Raw genomic sequence first — 27,684 nt, forward strand, 5'->3', positions numbered from 1 at the left:
CAGTCCAGAAATCAGTTTACGACACGCGAACGTCATAACCGGGGAAACTGGGAGCGTGCTCTTGCACAGACACTGGCCTCTCATTAGCTGAGAGCGACTGCGTGCAGATCGCGGACAGAAAATTAAAGCCTCCGCTTCTCTGGCCGTTCCGATGAAGTTCCGCGGAACGGCCGCACGACACACCTGGAGTTATGGTTGCCGAGGGAATGGAAACGTAAATCATCGGCGCCGTCCTAAAGGAAATCGGTTTCACGAAGGGGCTGGACTTTGGTCCGGTGAATTCCGATAACGAGTTTCTTTAACTGCGGACTGTGAACGACAAATTGCGCGGTTCATTGTAAACAGATGGAAATAGAAGCCTCGACCGTTTGTAGTTTAATGGGACGCGCTTAATTATCCGGTGGAATGCGCGGAACGGTAACGAAAATTCGAGCGTTTCACCACGAAGAAACGGTAGCAAATCAACTTGAAGTCTCTGCTCTTAGGTTCGTGACGAAAAATTGAACTGCCTCTCCAATTCGCGGATCCCTTAACTCGACGACAGCGGGAACAACTCCCTAGCTATACCACAGACTAATACAGTCACAAACCAGCACCTTGTCGCATCCCACAGACCAAGGATAACGGTCTTGCATCCGAAATGACTATACTGCACGGTAGGTACCGGTTGAACGCCAGCAGGGCATGGAAATGTAAGGATCGATTTCGTCGCGGAGGGAGCAAGGATTTCCGAGTGGCAGCGATCGATCGTGGATACATTGCGATGGTCAGGATCGGAACCGATTGTGTCCCATGAGAGACCAGCCAAGAGAAAAGGAGTGCGCGCCGCAGGACAAGAAAGAGGCGGCGCGGCGTCCTTGCCCCCAGCTCCGAACTGGTTATGTCAAACAGCCGGACTCTCCGGTCTGTTGCCCTAACCTGCTTTCAGCCCTGCCAGCGAACGGACTTGGCAGGGTGCCCTGCTCGCTCTCTTCTAAATGCCAGTTTTTTTCGCCCGCCACTTCCGGCTCCGCGATCCGGCCGTCCATCAAGGCGTCGCATTACGTCCACGACGTTGCTCCAACGTTCAGGGACCTCTTCAAACGGTTTTTGCTGGTTCGACGTTCCGCGGGACAACGTCTACCCTATCATGCTCGGGATTTGCTTGCCAGAGTGACCATCCTGTCCTTAATTAACTTGATTCATTTTGCAAAACTTCTACAATGATTTTTTCATGATATTTTTCACTATAATCCAGCCTAGTCAACTCGTCAAGTCTCGAGAATAATTTCTCGAAATTTTCTAGAACAGCGAGACACTGTATCGCATTCCGAGAGGGAGAGAAAAAGCGAGAGAAATAGAGAAAGTCAGAGGGAGAGAGAGAAAGAGAATGTTTCACGCCCTCGTTATTCAAAAGACCGCGAACCCGGCGTATACCGGTGTTGAACCCACGCGCACGTAGCCGGCGTGTTTTGTTCAGCATAATTGCCTCGGATACAGCCATTAATTAGTATCGCTAATTATGTGGAACAGCGGCGCAGGGGATACGGCACCGAGACTTCGGGTACTCGGTTTATCCTATTTGTCGCGCATAAATAACAGATTAATGCCGCGATATGGTTGCTTATGCAAATGCGGGTTCAAAGTTTATAGCATCTAATTAACGATATTACCGGGCCCTCGAACTTAATAAGGCCCTTAATAAGGACCGGTTTCCGCGATTCCATTCTCCTCGGTGGATACCGTGGTCCTCTTCTCGATTAACAATAAGAAGAAACTTTCTCGCGAATCTGCGAAATTTTGTGTCCAAGGTGCGGAGGGGAGAAGATTTTCTTTTTGTATTCATTGGCCATAGCCGGCCAATTACGCGGCCCTTCTCTACGCCCCGTGCCACGTAATAACGTATCGTAACGTATTACAGGCACGACACGGTCAAGGTGTAATAAATTATTCAGCACGGCCGAGCAATAAGCACGCTCAAGCCGTTTCGCCATTCATTGATTCGCTGCAATCGAGCCGTGGCAACGAGTCCTATACAAGACGATCGGCTCTGCCTCCATCTACCAACAATCACTCCTATTCGTTCCGAACGCGGGATCTGAATAAAACCGATCCAACGATCTTTCCTCGATCCCTCCGACACTCATAAGCGTTGATGGCTCTCGGCCATTTAGCCACCGAAGTTTACTTCCCTTTGTTAATCTACATATTTTGGAGATCGATATTCGACACTGCGTCATCAACGTTGAATACATTTTCTTGAAGATGCTCAGAATCCTCCCCGATGAGAAACGTACCGGACAAGTCTTGATCCGGCGATTCTGGTTTGAACAGTTTCATCAGGATTATGATTACGGTTCCCGGTGTCGGCTAAAGCGGTCACAGGCCGAGGGAAAAATCCATCGATTCCGTGTCCGCGGACACTGTAGAATTACCATTTACAATGGTTATTACCATACGACACGGTAGATAGAGATGAGAAAGTTGTCGGGGCTTTACATAATTGCGCAACGTACTGGATACGCGCATGTACAGACGAAAGGGAAACACGGCCTCTGCCCGGCCCGTGTACCATTTGTTCCCATGTTGTTGCGCATAAGTGCAGAAAAATGATTTACATCGTTCCTGATACTCCCGGGTAATGGCCCTTCTACACCGTTCGCCCGGAAAGGCCTAGTTGATTGCCTTCCACCGGGATCCTTGCACATTTCTATTCGAATATTTTTGTCTGGGATGGTGTACAGCTAGCACCGGGATATCCAGAATCCGCCCCGCGGATTTCATCCTTCCGACAACCGATGTTTACTTGCGTTCCAGAGAGATAGGCAGCAATCTAAGTACGTCTCTATTGAAATTCGCGGAGGCTGATTTAAACATTACGAATATTCCGCTAACAGATCCAGATAGGAGACGCACAGAAATGGTTCGATATCTGTGAAAGAAATGTACACGATACTCGCGAAAAATTTATCAGAAATCGTCGTGGAAACATGCTGGGAATGCTCGCTTCGGGCGATCGGTATCGGCTCGCGAACGGAATACCACCTCGTTCGCTTTAGATTTCAATGGCGTTCGGCGCGATTGCTTTCGATTCTGCTCGAAATCTCCCAGAACATAATTCATGGTCGCCGTGTACCTCACCCGTAGAGATCCTCAGACTCTCTTCTTAGGAAAACAGTGAGGCGAGACAGTAACAAATAACACTTCAAGCAAAATAGTTTGAACGCAAGAAGAGAAGAAGCAAGAATAAAGTCGTTTATATTGCAAAGTGCAAGAAAAAGGGAGCAGGAAGCAGGACTGGAAAAACGAGAGAAACTTGATCGCCAGTGAACAGCTCAATTACGATCGCCATCGATCGTCGATTTCCCGCGTGGGCGTTTCCCGCGGCGTTAACAGGAGGAGCCCGCAAAGTGAGTCGTTAGCGGGTGTGCGACAAGAGTGGGGGGAAGGGGGTGTGATTTCGCATGGCGATTCTCGAATCGGTGATCGTTGCTGACAGGCCCCGAGGGCGTTTGCGCGTGAAACCGAAGGCTGTCGGTCGGGACAGCGTTGTTCGCTGCCACAGGGCAGGAAGATCGCCTGTCGTTACCTATTAGTCAAGGGGAGCTTGTAATTATTAGCGGGACGACCGGTAGCCATTAGCGTTAAGGAAATATCTCGGCCCGACACTCGGAGCGTTACGCCTCGAGCCTAACTTCGTGTCGATACGTATACACCTCCCCTTTTTCTCTCGTTCTAGGCCTGAATTTTGATATCCTCGGCCGAGAGCAATTATCGACGACCCCTGGATATAACCGGCCGCCATGTTATAAACAACCTGGGCATTAGGAGTTGTAATTTATTGCGGTTAACCGGCCCGCGAGACGGTTACCCGTATCGTAATGGCGTGTTACCGATCGGGACACGTTAACGAGCTTTCCTCCCTCCGTTTTGCTTGCCTGCCAACTTTTCGCTTTTCACAATTAAATTTCAATTAACTCGCGCCGCGAAAAATCGGATCCGATGAGCTGATCGGTTGTCTTCCTCTGTTCGCAGGCAGACGGTCGCCGAGGAACTAGAGGATGTTCGCCAGGCTCTGCAGACAGGCTCCGAACGGTGAGTTGCATTCATTTTCCAATCAGTGTTCATGCAAGGGAAGTCGCTGCTGATGATCATAAAATAATATACAGATAATGGTATAACCAGGGATGATAATAACCAGAGAACAGAATCTATCGAACATCTTATTAATTTTCTACATCGAGATAAAATTTTTCGTCGACGATTCAGAAAAATTAGAACGACAAAGAAATTCGTAAAATAAATCCAGTGTCTAGTGCCAGTGGTTAAGAGAAGACTTGTTATTATTGCTTCTAAAAAAATCGGGTTGCGGACATGTTAAATTAAAGTATCGAGCCGAAGAGCTGAATTTCGGCTGGTAGAAGATGTCGCTATCGAGAGCACCGATATTCATCCGGAGAGAAAAAATCGAGGCAGTCCCGTTGCGCGGAGAGTCCGACTTCGGTTTCGCCGGGACGTTGTAATTAATACGAGTAGGAGTCAGTTCCTCGGTGGCCCGTCCCTCGTGAACTTAGTCAGAGACAATGGGGGGCTCGTACGATATATCACTGCCGCCTGCGCATCCCTCTTATAGGTTGCGCTCGGACCGTTCCCCAACGTTGAAGGCGCGGCAGGAGACGATCCTCCGCGGTGATTTACGGTCGTGTTCGGCTACCGATTGTCGACTTTTCCCGACTTATAATAAATAGTAAACCGGCGAGGTATAGCCCGTTCGCGTCTTCAATGATCGGTTCCCGGTCCGTTTACGGCGGCGTCGGCCGATGACGATGACTGCGATACCGATACCGGACGACGCGACGGTAGAGATGACGATTCCCCTAGAAGGTAGCCGGTCGGCTTTGAACGCCGGCCGTCCGGTTTTTCAATAATTTCTTTCGGTGATCGTTTCCCCCCTCTCTTGGTTGCGTGTCGATCGAGAACCCCGAGACCATTTCCGCGCGCGGGTTTTTCCACTCGGAAAGGTCAACGATGAGGGATCAGGAATAGCTCGGTCGTCGTCGTCGTCGTCGTCGTCGTCGGAGCCAGCTGGTGAAGACTAGAATCGGCGATGTCTTGAGTTACAACGACGGAGGAGGCCGCACTTCCGGGTTGCGGATGAAAGAGCCGGGACCCTTTAGGTAGTAGCCATGAACAGCTTGTTGAACACGCCTTAACCCCGGTGACCTTGGCTACAGCGGTCTGGCCTGGCCTGGCCTGGTCTGGCCAGACTCTCGCCGGTTATTAATACGAATGAAGAGGAATCTGCATGAGGCAGATACCAAGGCAGCGAAGACGACCAACGAGAACCACAAGCTTGACTGATTTGACGTGGCCGTGGTTCTGAAGTCTTGCTCCTTCTTGCTCGAGGAATGCGTTTCCCGGTTGCGAAGCGTCCTGGATGCTGACACTGGGGCGTTTAGGAACACCGATTGCTCCGTAGGGCACCCCAGGGGTCCTGGGGAAATTAAGAGCGACGAAGCCACGCCTCTTATAAACACTTTCTGTACAGGGCTCTACCAAATTGGGAAGAACGAAGATGTGATCGATAGATTGTTTCCACGAGTCGAGGATCAGCTTCAGTGGGAGCATCAACGGCACTTGCCTGTAGCGTCCATTTCCACTTAACAGTGTCGTTGGTCGAGGTGTCGAGGAAGTCTCGGTGCAACAGATAATGGAGCAAACCGTCTTCAGCAACGAGAGAGACAGAGGAGATGCAGTCGGGGATTCTGATTGGACACCGTAATACCAGGGGTCCCCGGAGGCGATTACACAAAGTGGCGATAAGCAGCGACACTTTCGTGGGCGCCCGGCCAACAGCGCGCCGGTGGCCAGAGACGCGTTGCGTCCCGTCGGATGGAAATGAGACATTAAAAGCACACGGGGGACGCACATTCTGGACGGGCTGTAATGGAGTTATTATACGCCGATAGATGAAGAAAGGAGCGGGCGGACACCAGCCCGCGAGAAACCCACCGGCGCGCGGCAGTGGTATACGCTGGAGAAGAGGCAGGCAGGGACGAGAGGAACGAGAGAAAAGTGGCATTCCTACGAAACACCGCGCCACCAAGCCGAGGCCTCGATAGTCAGGACCGTGAACATTAGCAGCCCGGCCAGCCTATCCCCGGTGAAATGACTTCGTTAATGGATCCAGGATCGGCTAGAAGCTGTCCCCCGGTCGTTGCCTCGCGGCTGTTGCAGCGCAAAAGCCGGTGGATACCGATGGTCGGTCATCGTTTCGACGTTGAACGCGACGATCCTCTACTCGCATTCGAAACGGTACTATCCGCCGCGTATGTAATCCTATACATAGCGGGGTCGTGTCCGCGATCGTCTGAATGGCATTCATTATACAGAGAACCGAACAACTCTGTTTTGTTTCAGTGTCTCCGTAAGACCTGAAGCAGAGTTTCGCTTTTGAACAAGGTCGGGATTCGAGTTTCCTACAGAAACCGCTGGATTAGCGAGTAAAGGAGAGGAGCAGACGGGCTTTGCCAGTCGCTGTGGGCTGGATGAGGTCTCCTGACTCCGCCCTTGAGGCGTAGCTTACTGCTCAGTGCTAACAAATTTCATTGAAGAATTCAAACTAAACTGGCACCCTGTGCGGGATGAAGCCTGAAGATGCTCATAAAATACGATCACTATAATCCTTACTATTTGCTAATCATATAACTATCGAGCACGTTGAATGCCTATCGAATACCTGCTGAGTGACCTTGCATCTCTTCAGGGGGTTTACGTTTACGTACAATAATGGTGAATATTCGCGGATTACAGGGGATCCCGTCGTCGCGAGGTACAAAAGATTCCACAGCCTGTTAAGTCGCCAGTTGGGAATCCCGTAGGTTTGCAGTTGTTCGATTAAGGCAGGTCGCGGAGCCGCTGTAAATCAAGGGGCTTGGGCGTAAAAGTCGGCCGTGGTTATTGCGCCACCGCGTGTACCCGTTTACCCCGGCGTTTTATTTCATAACTAGACGGCCCGCCAAACATCGGGCCGGAATATAAAGAAGTGAAAGGAGAGACGTTCACTTGTCGCGGCCGGTTTCCCGCCGGTTCTTCATCATTTTCTCCGGCGTAACCCCCACGCGATTGTCTTCGCGTCGATCGCGCTAATTTATACGCCGGGTCGCCGCGGCCGATAGGATCGGGCTGACGCTGGAATTCGCGGGATCGTGAGCGGGACACGCTGATCGTGATCTATGGCTGTTTCCGCCTGTAAAATCACGATTCTTTTCATTATACCGTAGCCTAGATAGCGTAGCTGTTGTTACACGAAATCGTCCTTCGCAGACTCTGGATATAAGTCGAATTATTCTCTCCGGAACTATTCCGGGGCAACTAAACCACGCCCACTTGGAGACTTTGCTCGATGATTCGTGTTCGAAAACGATTGCGAAACGAATTTTCTGCAATTACAGCGCGTATGCAGTTTTATTATTATTCCCTGCCGAGGAATCTGTCGACGTGTGTGGCGATCGATCGCCGCACAGACGACAAAGCTATGCGTGTAATGAAATCTAAACGGCGGAGTCGGGAATTCGATTATTTGAGATTCCATTCTTGAGATCGAGTCTCTCGCGACGGGGACTCGGATCGAATAGGATCAAGATATGCTCGACGAAGATCTGATAGCTTGGAATTGGAATCCGTGGCTTTAGATAGATTTCCCAGGGTCCCGTAGAAGCTTGTACCGGATACGTCCCAGAATTGAAGATTCGAGAATCCGATTATTCCAAATTCGAACGCGCGTGGCTCGAGATTAAACCAACAGCAACGATGTCTGTATGTTAACGTCGTCAATTTCTTATCTTCGATGATTCCTTCATACAAACAGGGTACCTAAGGGAAGCGATTTCGAGGCTCCGGAGTTCGCGTGCCAAGGTCATGCTCCGCAACAAGAGGCGTGGGAAAGGGACGGTTCATGGGATTTTAAAGCCTCGAATTAATTCCGTTTTGTTTCGCTCCGCAGTTCTTCCCCGGTTCCTCGCTGTTACTCTTATGGGTCTATGAGCATGGATTGCCCGGTGGGGCAACGCCCTGGCTCTGTTGAAATCTGGGGCCACTAAGCCACGCCCACCCAGTATATTCTACATCTATGTATAACATAACACAAGGAACACAAGCCTCTCGTACTCTTTAATACAAAAAGTAATGTTCCGCGAAAAACCGACTGCCGATCGACGCGGATCGTTGAGCAGGGAACTCGAAAGATTTTAATTTGCATAAGGCGCCGCGCCGTTTGCGCTCGTGAGTTTCAAAGCCGAGGTTAGACGCGGCGGTTCCGCGGTTACCTGAAACGAGGAATTCGCGGCATTTGGCATTTACCCGGCGGCTTTCAGCGGGCGGGAAGTTCGACGATACGCTCGGTACGATATTATCGCGGATAAACGATTCCGTGAAAGTGAATCGTAGGCTTGCGCCGCTCGCCGCTCGCCGCACCGGCCCGCTGGTGGCCGTATATTAAACGATTAATTTATTTTCACCGGGGAACCCGGAGCCCCTAACCGTGGACAGCCTCGATTGTGATTCTTTGTCCATAAACGTCCGACCGGCCGCTTCCAACGCTGCACCGCGCTGCACCAATGCGGTGGATGGTGGATGCACCGTGTGGCTGCATCGGGCTGCAGAAAACCGAGGAACAACGTCATAATTTCCGGTGCCCGGCTGCCCACACGATGAAGTCATTAATTGGTACATTAATTCCGAATTGCGGAACGCCGCGCCGCGACCGCCGGAATTAAGTGTCGGCCTCCTATCGCCGCGATTAAGGGGACAATGTCTCCCTTAACGAAGCATGTTAATTAAAAATATTGGGTGTTCGCTGCCGGCGAACGCATTCTACCCGTTACCGGCCCCGTTTTTTTCCTTATTCGCGCGCCGAAATGTGTCCGCAGATTCTTTCCCTCTATCAGATCGCGGGCGCCGAGAGATGGGAATCCAATGTAGTAAACTGCATTTTTATTTCGCGCCGCGATCCAAGATTGTTTTCGCCGATTTCTGCGCGCTTTTTTTCCGCCCAGTCGATTTTTTCACTCCTGCGGGAATCGGCCTGTAATTCCGTCGGTCAAGCGAAGTAATTTCCGATCGCGTTATTTTCGCTCGTTGTTCACGTCACCCTGGCTGCAGTTCTCGGCACATTTTATGCTGTTGCTTTGCTGTTTTCAAGCAATTATTTCTTATTCGTCTGGTCGTCGATTTGCTTGATCGGTTCGCTGACCGAACTCAATTTTGACTGTGTCGATGTTTAGAAAATTGTGAACATTGTCAAGACTTTGTTCTAATTTCCTAAGAAGAAGATCGGATCGCAATAAAAATCCTGACAGAGGGTCCAGAGTGTCTGACAAAGCCCACGGGGTCATCCTCGATTATTTTTATCCCCGAGTGCTCGTGCACTCCGAAGAAGGCAACGCGCAGAGAGCTGACCTCAGCGCTGGAGTCGAACGAGAAACTCTGTCGAGCCTCGAAGAACACTCGGGCGCCGCTTAATTATCATGCTAATTAGTCGTGGCGAACCCCGCCGCGTGAACGGCGAAAAACCCGGGTCACCTTCGAGCCCGTTGTTCCGTGATCGATTCGCGAAACCTCTCAGCGTGATCCTCGTTAATTATTTTATTGTCGGTGCCCGCGGCCGTGCACATAATAAACAGTCATCGACCAACAACCGGAAAGCGATCTACGTCGACTCATTGATGTGTTTGATCGTATAATAACAAACAAACGTAATATTAATTTCTCCTTTGTGAAAAAATTCACGAATATAATGAAGTTCCTCGGCAAAAAATTCACATGGAGCACAGTCGAACGAATGGTCGATAAAAACGAAATCTGCACAGTTCCCCGATGTATTAATTACCAAGGAGAATTGAAATTATCGGCGAAAAACATCCTGAGGTCGGAAGAGCCGAGTGTTTTCGAGGAAACGGTGCCGCTGAATGCTGAAACTCCCTGTCGAGGGTCCGGTCTCCTCGTAAAGAAGGAAAGTCACAGCATGTCCTTGCGCACGCAGGATCATTAAGGCCATTAAGCGTTATCTCCGGCGAGGGAGACGCCATTTAAATACAGGCTTTAACGCCGCGTGGCGCGAACCGCGCGGTGAAAACGCAGCCAGCAGGTACACGTGGCATGGTCGGGGCCCCGGGAACTATAACGTCACCTCGAAACCAGACGTGGACCGGCCGGGCCGAATGGGGGAAAAAAAGGAAAGAACCAACGTTCTCCTTAAACGGAGATACTAAATTCCTATTAACGGTCCTGTTAATTGCGGTCGGAGCTCGCCTGGCGACATCCTGGTAGGTACACAGTAACAGAAATTCCCCGATGTTTCCTCGAAGACACCTTAGGCTTCCAGAAAGTTAGCCGATGACGTCCGATCGAGCCTCGCTCGTTATAATCGTCAGCCGATTATGGTAGCGTCAAACAGCTGGCAGACTTCTAATCTGGGCTTGACCGATTGCTGAACGGTGCTGTCCACGTCCTCGGTTATGGTTGTTGTAAAGGCTGTCGCTTGATTGGTACATCGGAATGCAAGCGGATGAGCTGTATCGCGAAGTGTCGTGACGCTGGATCGATAAACTGGTCCAACGTAAGGGAACTTCCTGTTTACTTAGGGAAGAAGGAGGATCGAGTCTTGTTAACGCTATCGGTGGAAGATTTCAAGTTTGCTGAGACGAGAAATTGTACAGTCGAATATCAATTAGCGCGACTAGTTGGACTGGCGCGACTGGCGTATCTGCATTGACAGTGGTTCAAATGGGCTCTGCTTTTTGTGGCAGATCGCGAGAATCTCTCCTGCACTTGGCCAACATGGTTGGACTTCGCATATCTATCGATGAATCTGATAAATGCAACATTTTCTAGGCAGCTTCAAATCGAGTCTCTTCACCGCAATTTAGAGGCAATCGATGTGATCGAGATCTGGTGGCAGTTGAAATAAATGTAGAAGAATCTAAGCGGGATACCTAGGATGCAACATCCTCAAACAGGCTTCGAATCGAGTCTCTTAGACTCTGTTTGCTAGACTGAAGACCACTGAAGTGATCAAAATAATTAGACTTAGTTCGTTTATCTACAGGCTTCACATCTGTTCAACTCTGTTTGCTAGAAGTGATCAAAATAATTAGACTTGGTTCATTTATCTACAGGCTTCACAGATCAAAATAATTAGACTTAGTTAATTTACCTATCGACGGGGCTCTCCAGTTTGCTTAACTAATCAGGTCTAATCTTAACGCACACAAATTTCAACAGGTGTGACATGTACATTCAGATTACTATCTCTAAGAGCATCTTCTATTTTCTTATTCCTCGTCGCAGGTGCTCTACTTGTCCGGTTGAACAGACTATAGGCTCCTCATGATTCTCAGCTAGACTCAATCCTAGTTCACGTAGTTCCTGACAAGTCTATTTAGGCTTCTACCTCCAGAAACATCTACTTCGCTTCACTGAACTATTCCAGTCTAATCCGAATCCACAAAATCCATGACAGGTCCAACAGGTGTAGCCTCTAAGAGCTGCTTTCATTTCCTCATTCCTCCAGAAGCAAGCCTCGTCCAGAGCCTCCCGATTATTCTCGAGTAGTCAAACTCAATTACATCTCGCACGTCAACAAACGTTAGGTTGCTCTCTGTAGGAAGCATCCTCTGTGCAGAGTCCTCGAGGCTCTTTCAGCCAGCTCTCGCAGGACAGAAAGCATCGAAACGAATGCAGAACGGGCATCATCCGATTACCAGAGCCGAACAGCTGTTGGTTAATGGTCGTTCGCGTTGCTCAACGGATATACCGTTCGCTGGTTAGTATTGTCGCTGGCGACGAAACACAGTGATGTAGGTACGTATGTACATCCGAGCAACGGATAAGAGGTGCTTTACGATCGACGCCGGTGTAGAGCGTCTGGTTCTTTCACGGCCCTCTCTATCTGGCCACGACGATTATTCCGGCGTGGAAAGTGGCGTTGATTGGACCGTGGAATGTTCCCTGGCTAATGAAATTTAATTGCCGGCGAACGGACCGGAGCCAGAAACCCGCCATATCTCGCCTCTCTTCTTCTATAGTACTTACGCTAGTCCCGGCCCGAAAACTCCGATGAAAAACATCCCTCCGGACGTTTAATTGCTTTCGGATGTACGCCACGCTTGGTTACCGGCGATCTTGTCCTAATGAATAGCGACGTCTACATCTCCCTCGATTCCGACCAGGCTTCCTCGTCGTTAATCCTCGGGAATCATGCTCGGCCCGCTTCAGAGAATCATGAAGACGCCAACTAGCGTCGGTGCGCCCCCAAGACTACGCTCGATCGAAATTACGAGTAAACACTTGATAGACGTTTTCAAGGTTAAAATTTTGTATAATTGTATCGTGCTCTACTCATCGAGAGGAACGAACTTCTCACAGGAACCGTGGGCCAAAGATGAACCGTTCTCTGGAAAGTTTACGATACCTAGTATAAAGAAGATACCATCTTAGTACACGAAGCTACTGGTGCAAAACCCAAAGACGAAACCGCGACCAAACAATGGCGGGTCGAGGTCGGATAAATGGTCGTACGGCGCGTGGCAAAGCGACAAAGCGTGCGAGGTCACGAACCGTCGCGGAAAAGGAAATCGCGGAGCGGGTACACCGGGTCCGGTACGCGGCGGGTCGCCGTTCGCCGGGCGAGACAAAACATTGTCCGCGCAGCGGGACACGATGTTTAAGGAGATGGGAAGCCCGGGGTGTAAGGTGTGCTTCAAATTGATTTGTTGTAAGTGATACGCCACCCTCGGCGAACGAATGGCACAATAATTGGCTACATAAACAATGACCGATGAAACAATTTCTCATGTCGGGTCGCGCGGCCCGCAAACGGGTACACGGGTGCCGCGGCCGTGTACGCCATAATCTGTGCGCCTTATCCGCTATAATTGAACCTCGCCTTGCCTCGCCTCGTTCGGACAATCCTCGGTCAATGAGACTCGTCTTTGAATCCTCTACCTGCTTATAGTTTTTCGAGGAGAAAAGAGTATTTCACTACAGAGCTTGCAATCGCCTCCAAATAAAGATCGCGAATAAAAGCGATCCAAGGAACAAAGGAGAAGAAGAAACGGCAGAAAGTCCCGTTCCCATTGGGTAGCGCAGGCATGTAAAAGGTTAAGGTTTAAGTATCGCGGATCGGTCCCCGTGATCAGTGTTTCTGTAACGAGACTGGCCCACGACCGGGGGTGATTAGCGATCGCACACAGACGATCCTGCAACTCGGACGGACTGAATCACGCGTGGTCCAGGCTCCGTGAGTCCTGCAGTGCTCGCAGGACCCTCTCTCTTTCTCTCTCTATCTGTTCCTGCCACCCACCAAGACGAACGATAACCGGGTCCGGCCATTAAACTCGTAATTTGACGTGCGTCCATTTTCGACGTTCTCTCGGAACAAGGATCTCCTGTCGGTGGACACGAGAGAGTAAGAGAGTGAGAGAGAGAGAGAGAGAAAGAGAGGGGGGCGAGCAGCTCGCAAAAGCATGATAAATAAATTGGCCGTGGCTCGTTTGTATAACAACGCTCGATTTGTATCGTAATAACTACACCCGTGGTAGGTATTTGTGTTGCGATCAAAGGAACCGTGTTACTTGTATCCTGACGGAGAAATATCGTGCGCGCACGTGAAGTATGGATTACGGTTACCCTCCCCGCAGTCCTTTTTTGCGCTCGCCGCGGCTGCATCGGTTGCATCGACGATGCACCGCAGGCCGAGATCGCCGCACAGTGCATTCAAAAAGTCCGAGCGCCGAATTCTTTCCTGCCGCGTGCTCGCTATTCTTTTCGAGAATTTTGTTTGTCGGATTTTGGTTCAGGCTACTTTATCGGTATGTAGAAATCATTGGAACATTTTATAATCGTTCGTAGTTTCTATCGATCCCCCAAAACTTGACCACTGTTCCGAGAGTTTCGCATCGATCGAGACAGTACCGTACTTCGGCAGGTTAGTGTACCCGGGCACAAAGGGGCTCTCTCAGAGCGAACGTCCAAGATTGATAAATTAGCGACGCGTCGAAAATTTCTGAATGTAGAGCAACCGGCCTGTCCGGAGTTATCCGCGATCGATTAATTTACGCTCGCGCGCCTCGGCATCGGCGTGTTGCCTCCCGGTGAAATTTACGAGGGGCTCGCGAGCCAAGGTCACCGGCGCAAGAAGGATTTATTTCGCGAATTCCACGGGAGGGACTGGGGGGCACAAGGGGAACCAGCAAGAAGAAACGAAAGAGCAAAGAAAAAAACGAAAGAAACAGAGAAGCGTAGTCGATCGTCGACCGGTGTGTGCCACGGAGCGATTTGCAAGCGAAGAACGCCCCTGCGTGATCTATTGCATAATTGGACACCTCTCGGGATCCGCTCGCAGTCGTCTGCGAGCAGAAGATTACGGGGAAAGCCGCCTCGGAGCGTGCGCCGAGCGCAATCCGACGATCACGTAAAGCCAACAAACCTCTCTTCTGCCATAGGGAGTCCACTATAGCGCTCTCGCTACACCGTAGTGTATACCGGCCAGGTAGTATCCTTTTGCTCTAACCGGGGCCCCCTCCGCGCGCACAGTCGTCGAACATAAATTTTAATCGGTGCTCCCATTGCCCGCTAATATCGGGTTTGCGGTCAACCGGTGAACACCGTGTTCCTCGACGTTGATGTTGACGCATTTCTTTGGGCCCACGCTCGCTTATTATCTGGTGACAAGTTGTCTGCGTTCACGTCCAGATGCTGCTCCAATAGAATCGTGGAAAATTCTGTTCGATATCTGGTTTCGTATCAGTTGAATACGAAGTTGCTTCATCGAGTAGAATCATTTTTTGTTGATTCAAATACTCTGATCGCCGTTTTCGCGAAAGGTTAGCTGCGCCGAGCTAATTTCAGATAGCCCGAATAAAAATCCAATAATTTCGCCCGGCTCGCCAGGAGTTAAATTACTTCTGTCCTCCCGTTGTTAAGAGCCGCGATACGAGCGAACAGATACCGGGCCCAGGTTCATTCAGCGAGGGATCGAGGAGAGATCCACGGTGCGCGCAGACGGCCGAAAAACTCTATCCCCGTATCGCATATTTTCGGGAGAGAACGGGTCGGATTGGCTTCGTGCCTGAAAAGTAATTGCGAGATCCGAGATAGCAGCGGCTGCTACGCAATTTCGGCCTACACCTGGCCTCGTTGCCGCTCGTGGCAACCGTGATCCATCGGATCACAGCCTCCGTGATCCATTTCGCGGCCTCGCGCGGTCTTGCCACCGAAACCACCACGGTGTGGCATCCAAATGATTGAATAAACTTCTTCAGGTATGTTTTCAGTATAAAAATAGTCTGTATAAAAAACTTTGCTCCGCTGATCTTCAGTTACGATCTTTTTAAGCAATCATTGATCTCTATCCCTTTAAATTACACTGAAAGGACTGCAGTTTGACTTCCTTGGTCGCCAGCAATAACTCATACACTGGAACAATTCAACTAGCTGACTAGTAGAGAATCATTGCTGCGCATCAACCGGTTCGAGGATAATCAATCATCAGCTTGGATAGAGGATATGAAGATACCATACTCTACATGAACAATCGTTAATAATTAAGAAAACGTGCGATCGTGCCGAGACGTAGCGCTCAACGAGACTTGGTTTAGAATATAAATTATGGAAAGTGTACCAAAGGATTCAGACGCGTTCCGAAGGAAAAATTGATATTCTTTGATAAAAATTTTTTGAGAACAGCTGGAAGGTACAGTACAAAAAATTCGGCAAGCTCACCATTTTTTGAAGGTGATCGCGGGTCAACGAGTAGACAACGGGGAAAAATTAGGTCGCCGCACGATCGGGACGCGGTTATCTGGTGCGTGTGCGGTGCACCGCGAGGTGCATTTCACGTCGTGGAAATACGAAACAATTTTTCTGCGAGGCCCGGTGCCCGGAGAGGCTGCTTTACGAGCAACATAAATCACGGCCGTGCACGTGAGTGTGAGTGGGCGGAACCGCACGGTACCACAACCGTACACCATAAATTTGATACATGTTCATTGTGGTGGCCGGGTCGCTGAACAGAGCCGAACGGGTATTCCTCGCGATCGGTGGCCACCGCGAGACACTCTATCCCCTGGTGAAACCCGCGAAAATTTCAAATGTTCGAACTGTGCCCCCATCGACTGTCTCCGCTGTAAGCGAAAGCTTTTTTAATTTTCCCGATGGTTGGTATACTTTGTTAACTGTGAAATGCGAATAAATTTAACGAGGAGATAGACCGTTGAAGTTGACTGAACGTTTTCGAGGAAGTTGGATTTTGTAAAATCTTGCAGAGGCTCCAGGGGCTCGGTTGCCGAATAAAGCCTAATTACCGGAGGAGAGAGAGAGAGAGAGAGAGCACTGGTCGAGACTCATCTATAAAATGGCAAATTGTCAGGTGGTATATTTATCGCCGTTGAGGAGAGCGTTAAGGGGGCGTCGCGTCGGTATTTCTCGTTCCCGGTGTCCGAGGTTGTGACGGTCGTGGTATCTCGTTAGATACTTCTTAAGTGGCCCGGGTAGCTAAGAAACGACTGGCCCGTATCGTTTAAGGCTCCGCGAGCGCATTTTGCAACCGGGGCCCTCCGACACTCTTTGCATGTAATTCCCGAACGATCGTCGATCCGCGCCGGTCCAGACCTCGAAACCCCCAGAAGGTTCGTTATGGGAACTCCGCGGGCTCCCATGGCGAAACGTATTTTCGAGAATGCGGCCCCGAGGCAACGCTCTCACGCGAGCGATTGCTCGAACAGAGTCGGCTCCGAACTCGCTTCGACTCGCTTGCTGGAGCCGCGAAGAGGCTGGCCTCGTACCGTCGAAGCATGATTTACCGTGGTCTCTAGCCCTGCGACCCAGCTAATTTGTTTACCAGGCTAGTTTGTCAAAGAGCCGTCTCTCCCCTTAATGAATTACCTGCGCGCCGGACCCAGGTACGCCGCTCGATTATACATCACCTAAGCCAGGGGTATAGTCGTCGGGGCCCTATCCGTTCGCGCGCGTTTTGCTCGTGTTCTATTCGTTTCGCGGCCGAGCAAATCGCGGACGCTGCGTATAGCTTCATCGGGGTTTAAAGGTTTCCTACCTCGGGACAGAGACGGGCCTCCATTACAGTAATTCCGCGACTAATTTCGACGTCGAAATGCGGCTCACGTTCGCGCGCCTATTAAACGATTAAACGGTGAAACCGGGGGGTCGGCTACGGCAGCCATTCTAGGGGAATTTCGTCATGCCCCGGTTCCAAATCGACGAAGAACAAGTTTTACCGGTGGCCCGCGTAACACACGCAGTATTGTTCACCGTGCACGAACTTGGGCATCGGATGTTCTCGCTTGGGAGGTGCTCGTGTATCGTTCGTTCAGATTCGCGGGAACCTCGCGTTTCTCGGAGGGGAACAAAAATTGTAATTCCCTGGTCTATGGAGTAGAGTTTAGGAAAACGAGAAGAGGATCTAGGGAGAGCAAGGGTAAGAAGAGGGATGCAGAGAGAGGAAGGCAGACCTAGGAAGATCCAGTGTTCGTTACTCTTGCGTCCCGTTCACGCTCGTATCTCAAAAGCGGCGGGAAACTCGCTGCGAGGAGGGCTCTCGGTAAATCCTCGGTATCCGGGCGAGGCATCATCCGGCACGGTTTAAGAGAAGCATTACCGCTGCGCTTTATGCTCGCAGGAAACGACGCGGATTCGATGGCCGTTCCTTAGCGCTGACTAATTTTACGACGCGCCGCAAAACGCGCGCACGCAATCCTTGCCGCGCCGTGCGCTTCTTTACGCACCGAACCGCGAGAGCCTGGCCTTCAGCCTGCATTAACCTGTTAACCGGCTGATTTTTCGAGCATAAACACTCACCAAGCCGTGACTCCACGCCGAGAACATTATTGCGATAAAGTTCTTGCCGCCGGGAAACGTAAGTGCCACGCACATAGTTTATGCTAACGCTGCGCGCAACAGTCGTGCGGAAACCGAGAAAACGTGGTTGAACGATTGAGAAGTGGGGGAAGAGCGACTACCTTCGAGATCAACCGAGACCACAGCAACCGATCATCAACGAGATCCATATTTGGGATCTCGGAATCAGGAATGATTGGCGATTTTCAATTTTGAGGTTGCTTCTATCAGCCAGGTGGCCCCAGAAAAGCTCTTCCCTTCGGGCTTAACAATGTCACGGGGCCCGAGAGACAGAAATTGATACGGTCGAAGAAGTGACAGCTGCATTGACGGCGCGCTGCAAATTCCCCATGAATAATGCATGGGACCTGTCGTGCGTTGACGCGAGCCGTGCGCTCGGCCACGTGGTCACCTCGTGGCAACCTAGTAACAATTTCTTGTCCCGAGCAAAATATCGGGGAATCGCTTATCAAGATCGGCGACCACGAGTGACGGTCGTCCGGGATGATTGAAATGTTTCTCCGGTTCGTTCTCGAACCTCTTCGACAGCTGGAGAGGCTGGAGATCGTCGGACGTCGGTGATGTTCCATGAAGATATTCTTCGGTATCCTCTTCTATCGCGTTGGAAACAGTTGTACTACATTGTGCGAGGTGGTCTGCGTAAGCATTGCAGTCGATGGACGTAGCAAATGGACTACGGATTTCTGTGAAAAGTAAAAATTGTCTGCATTAATTACAAGGAAGGGGAGTTACGTGAAAATTGATTGTTTCCAATCATTTCTGATGCTCTGTGTTTCGCCTATTCGGTTTTCCTATAAATGCGTAAAATCCGCGGTCTACTCCTCCCTCTTGCAAGATATGAAGAACATCATCTAAACATACAATTAACTGCAATTCGCGAGACACGATCAACATTTACTTGCAATCTTCGTGATATCATCCTGAAAGATGGCTCGTTGAATAGGCTCCATACGTTCGATAATCCTAATCTCCATCAACGGAACACCTACCTAGGAGACAACGAATTGCAACAATAACTGTGCTCGTTCCGGAAACGGGTTCGCCACGCACCGACGGGTCTCCGGTTCATTAAAGCCATAAATATCAACGCGGAAAAGTGTGGTGCACGCATGATCCCGGTCCCATTAATCAGGATTCGCTGGACCGGTTTTCACGGTCGCGTTATGTGCTCAAACGGGCTTGAACGCGACATAAGCCTTGGCTACGATCTAGACCGGTAAACCGATGTCTCGGATCGCGCCGACGACCCGGCCAACGCTTTCTGGATTGAACCTGGCTGTACAGTATCATATCCATTCTTTCTTTCAATAATTCTACCGTGGACCTCTTTTACGTGGTAAACATCGCACGCATTAGTTACATGAACTTGAGGTCGAATAAAAATTTGATTTTTCTCCCGACAATTTCTAGAAATCCCTACGAACGAGATCCACAAAATGGCGTTGTAGACGACCCCCATAAGCTTCCGTATCCGCGTGTGTCCCGGTCCCGACTCGCATCCGCTTCGGACGTTGTCGACGCGCTCCACTGTGCCACGGTCACGTGAACGCGCGAGGATGGCTCGCGCGGATGTACGCCGTATTAATTACAATGATTTCCTGCCACTTACGGCCGAGCGAGATTTAAATTATAGATATCCAGCGCGGCGTGCCCGGGCGGGGGCCCCGGACCCGCCAACGTGATTACAGGGTGCGCGCGAGCATTTCAGGAATCAGACTCGCGTCATAACTCTCGGGTCACGGGTCAATCTTCGCCTCCCCCTTCGCAACGGTTACACGTTATCTTCGAAAATCTACCGACGAATCGATCCCCCGTGATTCCCCTCGTTTTCGCCGGCTCGTTTTATTGCCGACGATCGCGGATCCATGGCCTGATCGCTGATCCACGCTCCGCCTCGCGTGATCTACAGATTGCACCGCGGTCCCTGAATTTTGTCGATCTTCCTGTTTGCTCGTTTCTCAACCATCGGACAGCGAACCATTCTGTACAACTGTATAATTGATTATTATGTAATCGAGGGTCTTGTGGAACGTCATCTTGTGCGCCTTGTTGGTGGATCTTTGTTAAAATTGTTAGGAAATGGTCAGGTTATGACTAGACTGCGGATGTTTTATCTCATTCCACTTTCTTAAAAGTTGTCTACAAAAATTGGAAAATGCATAAACGTCCGCAGTCCAGTTACAACGACCGGGATAAATCCACGGGGGCGAGTTCCACGAAACGCTGCGGTACGATTAAATCGTAACGCCATTCGGGGACGGGCCACATAATTGCCACTTGGTTGCAGAAAGTATATTAGCCCGGGGGTCAAAAAGTTAATCGAGAATTTGAAGTTGCCGGTTGGATCTACCCGGTGCTTCCTCAATCTTCGGCCGATGGACCCCTAGCTTATAATCGTCGGTTTATATGTACCGGTTGCAATCTCTCGAGTCAACTCGCCCGACTGGTTAATTACGGGGGAATGAGTAATTAGTCGATTCCGAGGATCTCTGGTTCGCAACAATGTAGCAAGCTGATTCGTGAGTCGAGATACCCGCGGAACTAATTCCCCGTGAACGTTTCCGTCAGTCGCCCGGCGAAGCGCATTAGGCGAGCGCAAGAACTCGTTGCTCTCGTTAGCGATAGGCGAGGTGTGTCCGTGGATGATAGCCGCAATAAGACCGTTGTTATCTCCGCTAAATTTCCGTGTAACGATCAACACAGCTCAGACAGCGTTTCCACTGTCGAAGAAGCCCTCATCGAACAGGCAAGAACGGTGACGGGTGTTGCGCGATCGATTAAGTGCGCCACGAAAAAAAGGTGAAACGGAACCGGACCTCGGGATCGTTAAGGATCTTGCTAACTCATCCTCGATCGCAGACTCTCAGAAAAACCGTGCCTCGTCTTGTGTATCGGTGACAGAGCAGTCCCTAGATCCCGCGGGCCCCGAGCCTGCGAATTCGCGATCACTGGATTTTATACATTCATCACAAAAATAAGTATAATTTAAAACAGTAAAAACATTCGAAGAAGATTTAGAGATACTGTCTAATGATCACGGATTAATTTTAAGTCCATCGAGTATCAGAAGATTTTGTTTATCGACATAAGAGTTAACAAACGCCGCGAGGACCGAACGGAACTCCAACGGAACGAACGATGATTTACGTCGACGCGAGAAAGTGCCTGAATACCACAACCACGGCCACGGTAATTTTATTAATATATTAATCCCGTTTCACCGAGCCTTTTAACGTTCTTTGTACGGGAGGTAGGGGGGCCCCATGGCGCCCGAGGCCCCATAGAGGGTGCGCGCCTTAATAAACCGAAAGGGGGACCACACGCGTCGTGACGTCACGCGGCCGTCACACCATGACGATTCAGCGGAGCCGAACAGATTGAAATTTAGCGAATCCACCCACGCAACACCGACGCATTCGATTATACGATCCGCATAATTATTTCGCGTTCGTCCCCCCTCTCCAACCACGTTTTATTGCGATCTCTCTAAACGAGCGCATAAACATAAAAATAAATTAAAAATGTACCTGTCCATTTTAAGCGTCTTTTACATGTTCTTCAATATTCTACATACCATGATAATACGGAAGATGAACGGGGTTGCTTTTAAAAAATCCGAGTTGCTCGCGGAATGTCCTGATAATAATTACACTCGCATAAATATTCTAGTCGTTCCTCGGATTAAGCAATTCCCTCTAATTAATCCGAGAGAGTGCAGAGTTTTCGCGCGTTATTCCCCCGTTTATTATCCATCGACGATGATTTCAGACTCATTCGCGAGTTTATTATCCGCCGGGTCGTCGCCGTCCGCTAATTCCGTGGCGTGCCGTGACTAATTATTATTAATGCCTGTCGGGCCCGCGGGCTTTATCGACTACGATTTAATCGTGGTTTAGCTATCGTCCGCTTCGCCCTCTCTTCGGGGTCTCCTCCTCTTTTCGCATGTTGCAGCCCTCTTCGAGAATCCCTTGTCCGACTGGCCATCTTTGATTTACGCCGTCATGCTGCTTAGAACGATTTGTCATGGCGAGCGGGAGAGAGTTTGTCGCGAGCAGCGATAATCCACGGGTTTTAGGCTCGGCTGCGGATCATTCAGCTCTGCTGAGCTCTTTCGGGATTATGCGAGGGGTGAGGACAAGCATGATTCACGACGGCCTGCCCTCTAAATCCAACTCAATTGTCTGCGAACACGTGCAATCGTCACGGTGCTCATCGGAACTTGTTGCTTTGTTTCCGAAGATGCCGAAGATTAACGTGTATCGCGTTGCGTGCTTTCGACATTATTATTAATTCTAAAAATTTGTTGAATTATTCATGAAGTTGTTGTCGCTTTTAAGGAATTCTTTGGTTTGAAAACGGCTATTTGAACATTTCCGGTATGTCAAGCGTTAGCAAAGGAAGTCTCCAAGCGAATGCTCAGTCCCAGCAAGATCAGCTTGCGGTTTCTGGCTCTGCGCGCAGTATCATCGAGCAATTTCGTTCTTGTGTTCTCTCGGCGAAGATTCCGGAAAGTGTTGCCGAAGAAAAACCAACTGATGACTCACGAGTGTGATTCCCAGGCGCAAAGAATGAAGCACGTGGCCGGTTCTTTGCACGGTGTGCTGGTCTTTCGTCGTCGTTGCCGTTCCGTCGCGTCGACGCGACGGTGATATTTTTGTCGGCGCAGGCCGGAATTTAAGGGGCAAGCAGGCGCAGAAAGCGCGCAAGCGTGTAATGGTGATTGAATGCGGCTAATGGTCGTCCCTGTACGGGACTCATGGCCCTCCGCGATATACGTTATGACTCGGGCATAACATTTACCGGGTGGTAAACAGGCGAGCATAAACTCCCGGACGGGCCTCCGCGTCGCCAGAAAATCGGCCCCGGCAAAACTACCCGGTTCACCGATCCAATTCACCTTTCGGCTGATTCCATCGGGCCTGATGGGCCTCGCCCCGACACGCTCCGATCCGCTCCGATTCGCTCGGCTGCGAAACGCGAAAATCGAGCATGCTTCCCCTGTACATCCTCTTGGAACTCTCCCCTTTTTAATTCTCATCGTTACGCGGTGAATCCTCATGCAAAATGGACACCTGGGAAAATGGTGGATACGAAACTAAATAAATAATGTAGAGTTTAACGAAATACTTAAAAATGTGGAAACGTTCAGCGTTCCTAGGAGTCGCGGCGTTCGGAAGCGTCGGACGAGGGAATGCTGAAGGAGCCCGGGTGTTCGAGGTCGACGTCGACGTCGAAGAAAAACATTTCCGATCTTTAATAACCGCGTCTCGCCGGCGAGACTATTATCTCCGGGGTGCCCTCCTAGCGCGTCCCGACGACGCGAGCATTGTCGTTAACGATCTTGCGCGCGGGGCCCGCATTCGACTCTGTACGACTCCCCCTTCGCCCCTTTTCCGCTTTGCATCATTACGGAAGATTGATGTGGTAACGGTATACGGTTGTTCATCTCGCGGTTAAAGTGTCTCGTCTTTTTTCGCGGCCGATATTCCTCGAAAGCCGAGAGAGCTCTTCCTCGCCAAGAGATACACTCTCCCCCCCTCTCTTTCCCACTCTTTTTTACGGAGAGATCCGACAGCCGCGCGCCGGTCGGGGTCTAATGGGCCCAGCCAGGGGACTACAAAGAGAAATTTTTCGATAATGCCGTCTCTCGGGCTACAGGTCCCGGGGCTGAAATTTGTAACGTCGCCTCCATACACCGGGGACCAATCTCCTCTTCTGTGCTTGCCCTGCTCGCGCTGCTCCCTCGTCGAATACAACGTTCTTCTGCAACGCCGCGCCGCGTCGCTATTTCCACGCCGATGTATGGGGCTTCTTAGGGGCCCGGTGACAACCCGTAAACCTCCCGGACCCAGGATAAATCCTCCTTTACCGTGAAACCTTCCAGCCAGCCATCATTTAGGCGGGATCACGCGGGCTCCTTTTCTTCTTCTTCGTCTTCTTCTTCTTCTTCTTCTTCCGCGTCGTAATTTCTTTGCGCCGAACCACGCGTGTAAATGCGCCGCTGGATACCCCCCACCCCCACTCTGCTTGCAAACGAGTTCGCCACGGTACCGCCGAAATTTTTCGCAATCCCTGGTTCTTCGGGGACCTCTGACCCCCTCCCCTTTAATCGCTACGACGGAGCGGCCCAAAATTTCCCGTGGAATTAAACGATTTCACCGCGGTTGCTCATTTTTTCAGCGTTCTTGCGAAACCTGCGTGTTGGGATGGTCGAGACTTTTAACTCGTGGATGGGGTGTGGTTTCAGGATTTGATCACAGTCGCAAATAGCTCTAACTGTCTCTGCATTTTCACTCTAAATTGAATCGATAAAGATGATTGGAAAGAACTCGTGTCTACGAACAGGTCCTAATCGCTGTAACTGTAGAGATCAACGGGATAATAGTGTCTGCCAGCAGGGTTTCCTTATGGGGTAATTTGTATGGTTGGGCAGGGTCGGAATATCGATTCGAGGACAAATTAATTCGGCGATCGGTGCCGGTATTGCTCGGCATGCAATCGAGGCCGAAGCTGCGTTGGTTTCGGTGCACCGGCCGGGCCTCGCTCTCGTCGAAGATATTTCGGCCGGGTGGGCCCGCCGGATTCCCGAGCTTCTTTCTTGGAGAGGGCCTCGAGGGACCCGTGGTTCCCAGGGAGATCAGAGGTCGCGGGGCCCTCCTCCGCCTTATTCCTTCGACCCTCAACCCCTCCTCCGAGAATTACCGCTGCGCTGCAACAACCACCACTCCGAGAACAGCAGCGTCCGCCCAATCCTAAGAGTCTCTCGCCTCTTCGACCCTTTCGATGTTATTTATTTATCAATCGGGCAACGGAATATCGCGGATCATTTAACACCGTTGCTCAACTTCACGGCGCGAACCTCCTTATTCCTACTTTCAAGCTAAAAATTATTGGCGCTGTTCAATTTGATTAGAATTTTTAATAATTCTCGAGTGAGATTATTTTAATCTTGATGACGATATTTATTTGAACATCGTGATGTATTGGCCGCCACGATTTTCTATTTCCTGTAAAAAGAAAGCAAAGAGTTCAGAGATACGTCACTCGTCCACTTTCTCACAGAAACGCTCCGGCACTCTGGAATCGCTTCATTTCGTTATTTATCGTCCGAACAACTATATAAATAAAGTTTGCAGCGCTAATGATTCCTTTAAACGAATTGATCTATTTTCCGTTCTCCCCGCACAACTGGGACATGTTTTACCAGTTCAACTTGCGTTTTACGAGTCTTATTAATTACGCGAGGGCTCTGTTGTGACTTGTAATAATTATGTGCTCGTATCGACATATTCGTACCATCAAACAAGTACTATTACCGATAATTGCGAAACAAAAAGTACACCGAAATGGCTTGCGAAACGTTCGATCTCCTAATTTAGTTTATGCTTTAAATATTAATAGAACAGCAAGACAAATGGTGTTGTTTGTAAACTCGTCGGAGACGATCATCACGGGACACGGTAATACTGAAATAAAAAAAAGCCGTTAATGAGACTGCAAACTCATAAAATATATATATTTCACAAACAGTGTTTCTCTACACAGCTTACTGTATTCTCAAAAATTCAAGTCAAAAATTATTAAACGAATTTCGCTGCGGTTTCAGCATAAAAATGATTTTAAAAATTTCTATTGACATACCCTGCGACATACGCGGACACTTTGAATTCCTCCGAAGGCTCGAGCAGCCTAATCATTTTCTAGATCAATCGTAGACGACCAGAAACGTCAGAAGTGTTCGGTGCGCAAGAGAAAACGCATGAACCGCCGAATGAAAGAGAAGAAAGAAAAGGGGCCTGGAAAGAGAAAGAGAGGTCAAGAAAGAGAACCGGAGGAGCCTCACCTCGGGGAATTTCGAAAGGGCATCCCTCCCCCGTTTTTGTGAATCGTGATACCCGGCAATTACGTGGCGCAGTCACGGTGATTGGCTGGGTCGTTTTCGCGGGAAGCATGGACCAATCGAAGCACCTGTATGCCTCCTCTTTCTCTCTCTTTCTCTCTTCTCCTAGAGTACTTGCTGGCAACGAGCACGCTGCCGCCTTTAGTCTAGTCGGAGCTGCACCTGTGAGTGAAACTGTAGTGCATCCCGCGTGCATCCCGAAATCCTATGCTGCATCAAACCGGGACCTAACCGAGTTCAGGATCTGGATCCGGACCTGCTTCGATTCCAAGAAGGATCGGGTCTACCCGTTACCGGATACTCTAATCCCTTGAACCGCGTCATCGAGTCGCCAAAATATGATTCGTGGCCAGTGAGTGTCAGTGACCATGAAGTGAACGACTGGGAAAATCATGAAGTGAAACAACAACTTAAGACCAGTGGCGTTCTCCGTTCAGGAACGATCCACGGATCGTTGGATCATTGGAAAATCGTCGATCGTCCGGTTTGCAACCTGGCAAGGTAATACTCCTCTGATCAGCGTGGCATCGCATGATGCGATCGGCGCCGTGACGGCCGTGTGTACACACACACATACACACACACACGCACGGACGTCTATGCGTGTACACAGGTTTGCGTGTAGACACGCGGAAGCAGAGACATCGGACCGTGGCGAGATCTAATCGAGGAAATCATCGATGACTCTCGTCGGGAGCCGGCGCGCCGGTTATGCTCGATAACCATAAATAAAGTGGAAATGTAAAGGAGCCGGGACGAGGGAGAGATCTCGGCCGGCCCGATCCACCAGCAAGAAACGATGACACGGGCCGCGGCATGGATCACCGTCGCTGGATCGTGACGATCTACTGGTCCGTCCGGCGACTGTTAACGACCCGGCCCGAGATAGATCCGCGAGGATAAGACCTACCCCCGCCGATTTAGCCGCGTTATCGCAACTATACCACCGCCGAGTCTCTTTCTTTCTCTCTTCCTCGCGGTTTCTGTCTCTGCATCATCTGGACCGTCAACACCGCGCTGATTACCGGTTAAATGTTAATGAGCCGCCGTGGGAGCGTCGCATCCAAAGAACTGGAACAGGTAACGCGTGTCTTTTTCGTGTGCCGATTGAGACGTTTCTCCTCTAGCAAGAAGCAAGAGCCGATCGGTTACCGATCTATTCTCGCTTCGTTCGGATTCTCTCTCTCTCTCTCTCTCTCTCTCTCTCTCTCTCTCTCTCTCTGAAACCCTCGACGAACCATTCTTTTCATTGTACATACATGGTGAGGCTCCTCCTGATCACCTCGAATAACTTCTAAATTATGCGTTGTATTATTGATTCACCAGTTAACTGGGTTCGACGTGTACACACGTCAATCCAAATCTCTATTGCTGTGCAATAACAATAACCTTTTCAAGAATGAATTGTTGATTTTTTATTTAAAAAAACGTAATCCTTCGTCGTTTCTCGTAAAATTTATAGCAGGACCATTTGCCCTGCGTTCGACGTGTATACTCGACATTAAGAGGTTAAAATCAATAAAATCAATTCGACTAGTTTCGTGTAAATTATGAAACAATATGAAACAGATTCTGGCGTGTTAAACTATAGCTGGATCGTCATGGACCTAAAGGAGGAGGGTTGAATAGAGATCTGTAATAATCTGTATCTTCCATGGATGGTCGTCGAGAAGAAACGATTTTCCATCCGAGAAAAGAAACGACCGTCTCGGATATTTATCATCGTCCGGCGACCGCAATTAGAATTCTTTGCGGCGCCGGCCGAATTCCGGAAGTATCAATCATCCGAGAAGTTTTCTGACGGGAAAGCACCGCGAGAGAGAGCCAGCATAGAGCTCGGTGCTTTGTTCTTGCTAGCCGTGACACGATTT

General features: G+C 50.0%; 1 protein-coding gene across 3 annotated transcripts in view; it reads left to right on the forward strand.

The window, feature by feature from the left end:
• LOC143214267 (uncharacterized) overlaps window positions 1-27,684 on the forward strand; it is a 64,188-nt gene that overhangs the window by 23,290 nt on the left and 13,214 nt on the right. For 2 of the 3 annotated variants that reach the window (XM_076435082.1, XM_076435092.1), the window contains one exon: window positions 4,015-4,074. The exons of the other annotated variant lie outside the window; for it this stretch is intronic. In XM_076435082.1, the coding sequence (XP_076291197.1) occupies window positions 4,041-4,074 (34 nt within the window). In that variant the 5' untranslated portion in view covers window positions 4,015-4,040. The remainder of the gene's footprint in view (window positions 1-4,014; window positions 4,075-27,684) is intronic. 3 annotated transcript variants of the gene reach the window in all.

The sequence above is a fragment of the Lasioglossum baleicum genome, chromosome 1, assembly GCF_051020765.1.
Source record: "Lasioglossum baleicum chromosome 1, iyLasBale1, whole genome shotgun sequence".
In the NCBI taxonomy this organism is placed as follows: Eukaryota; Metazoa; Arthropoda; class Insecta; order Hymenoptera; family Halictidae; genus Lasioglossum; species Lasioglossum baleicum.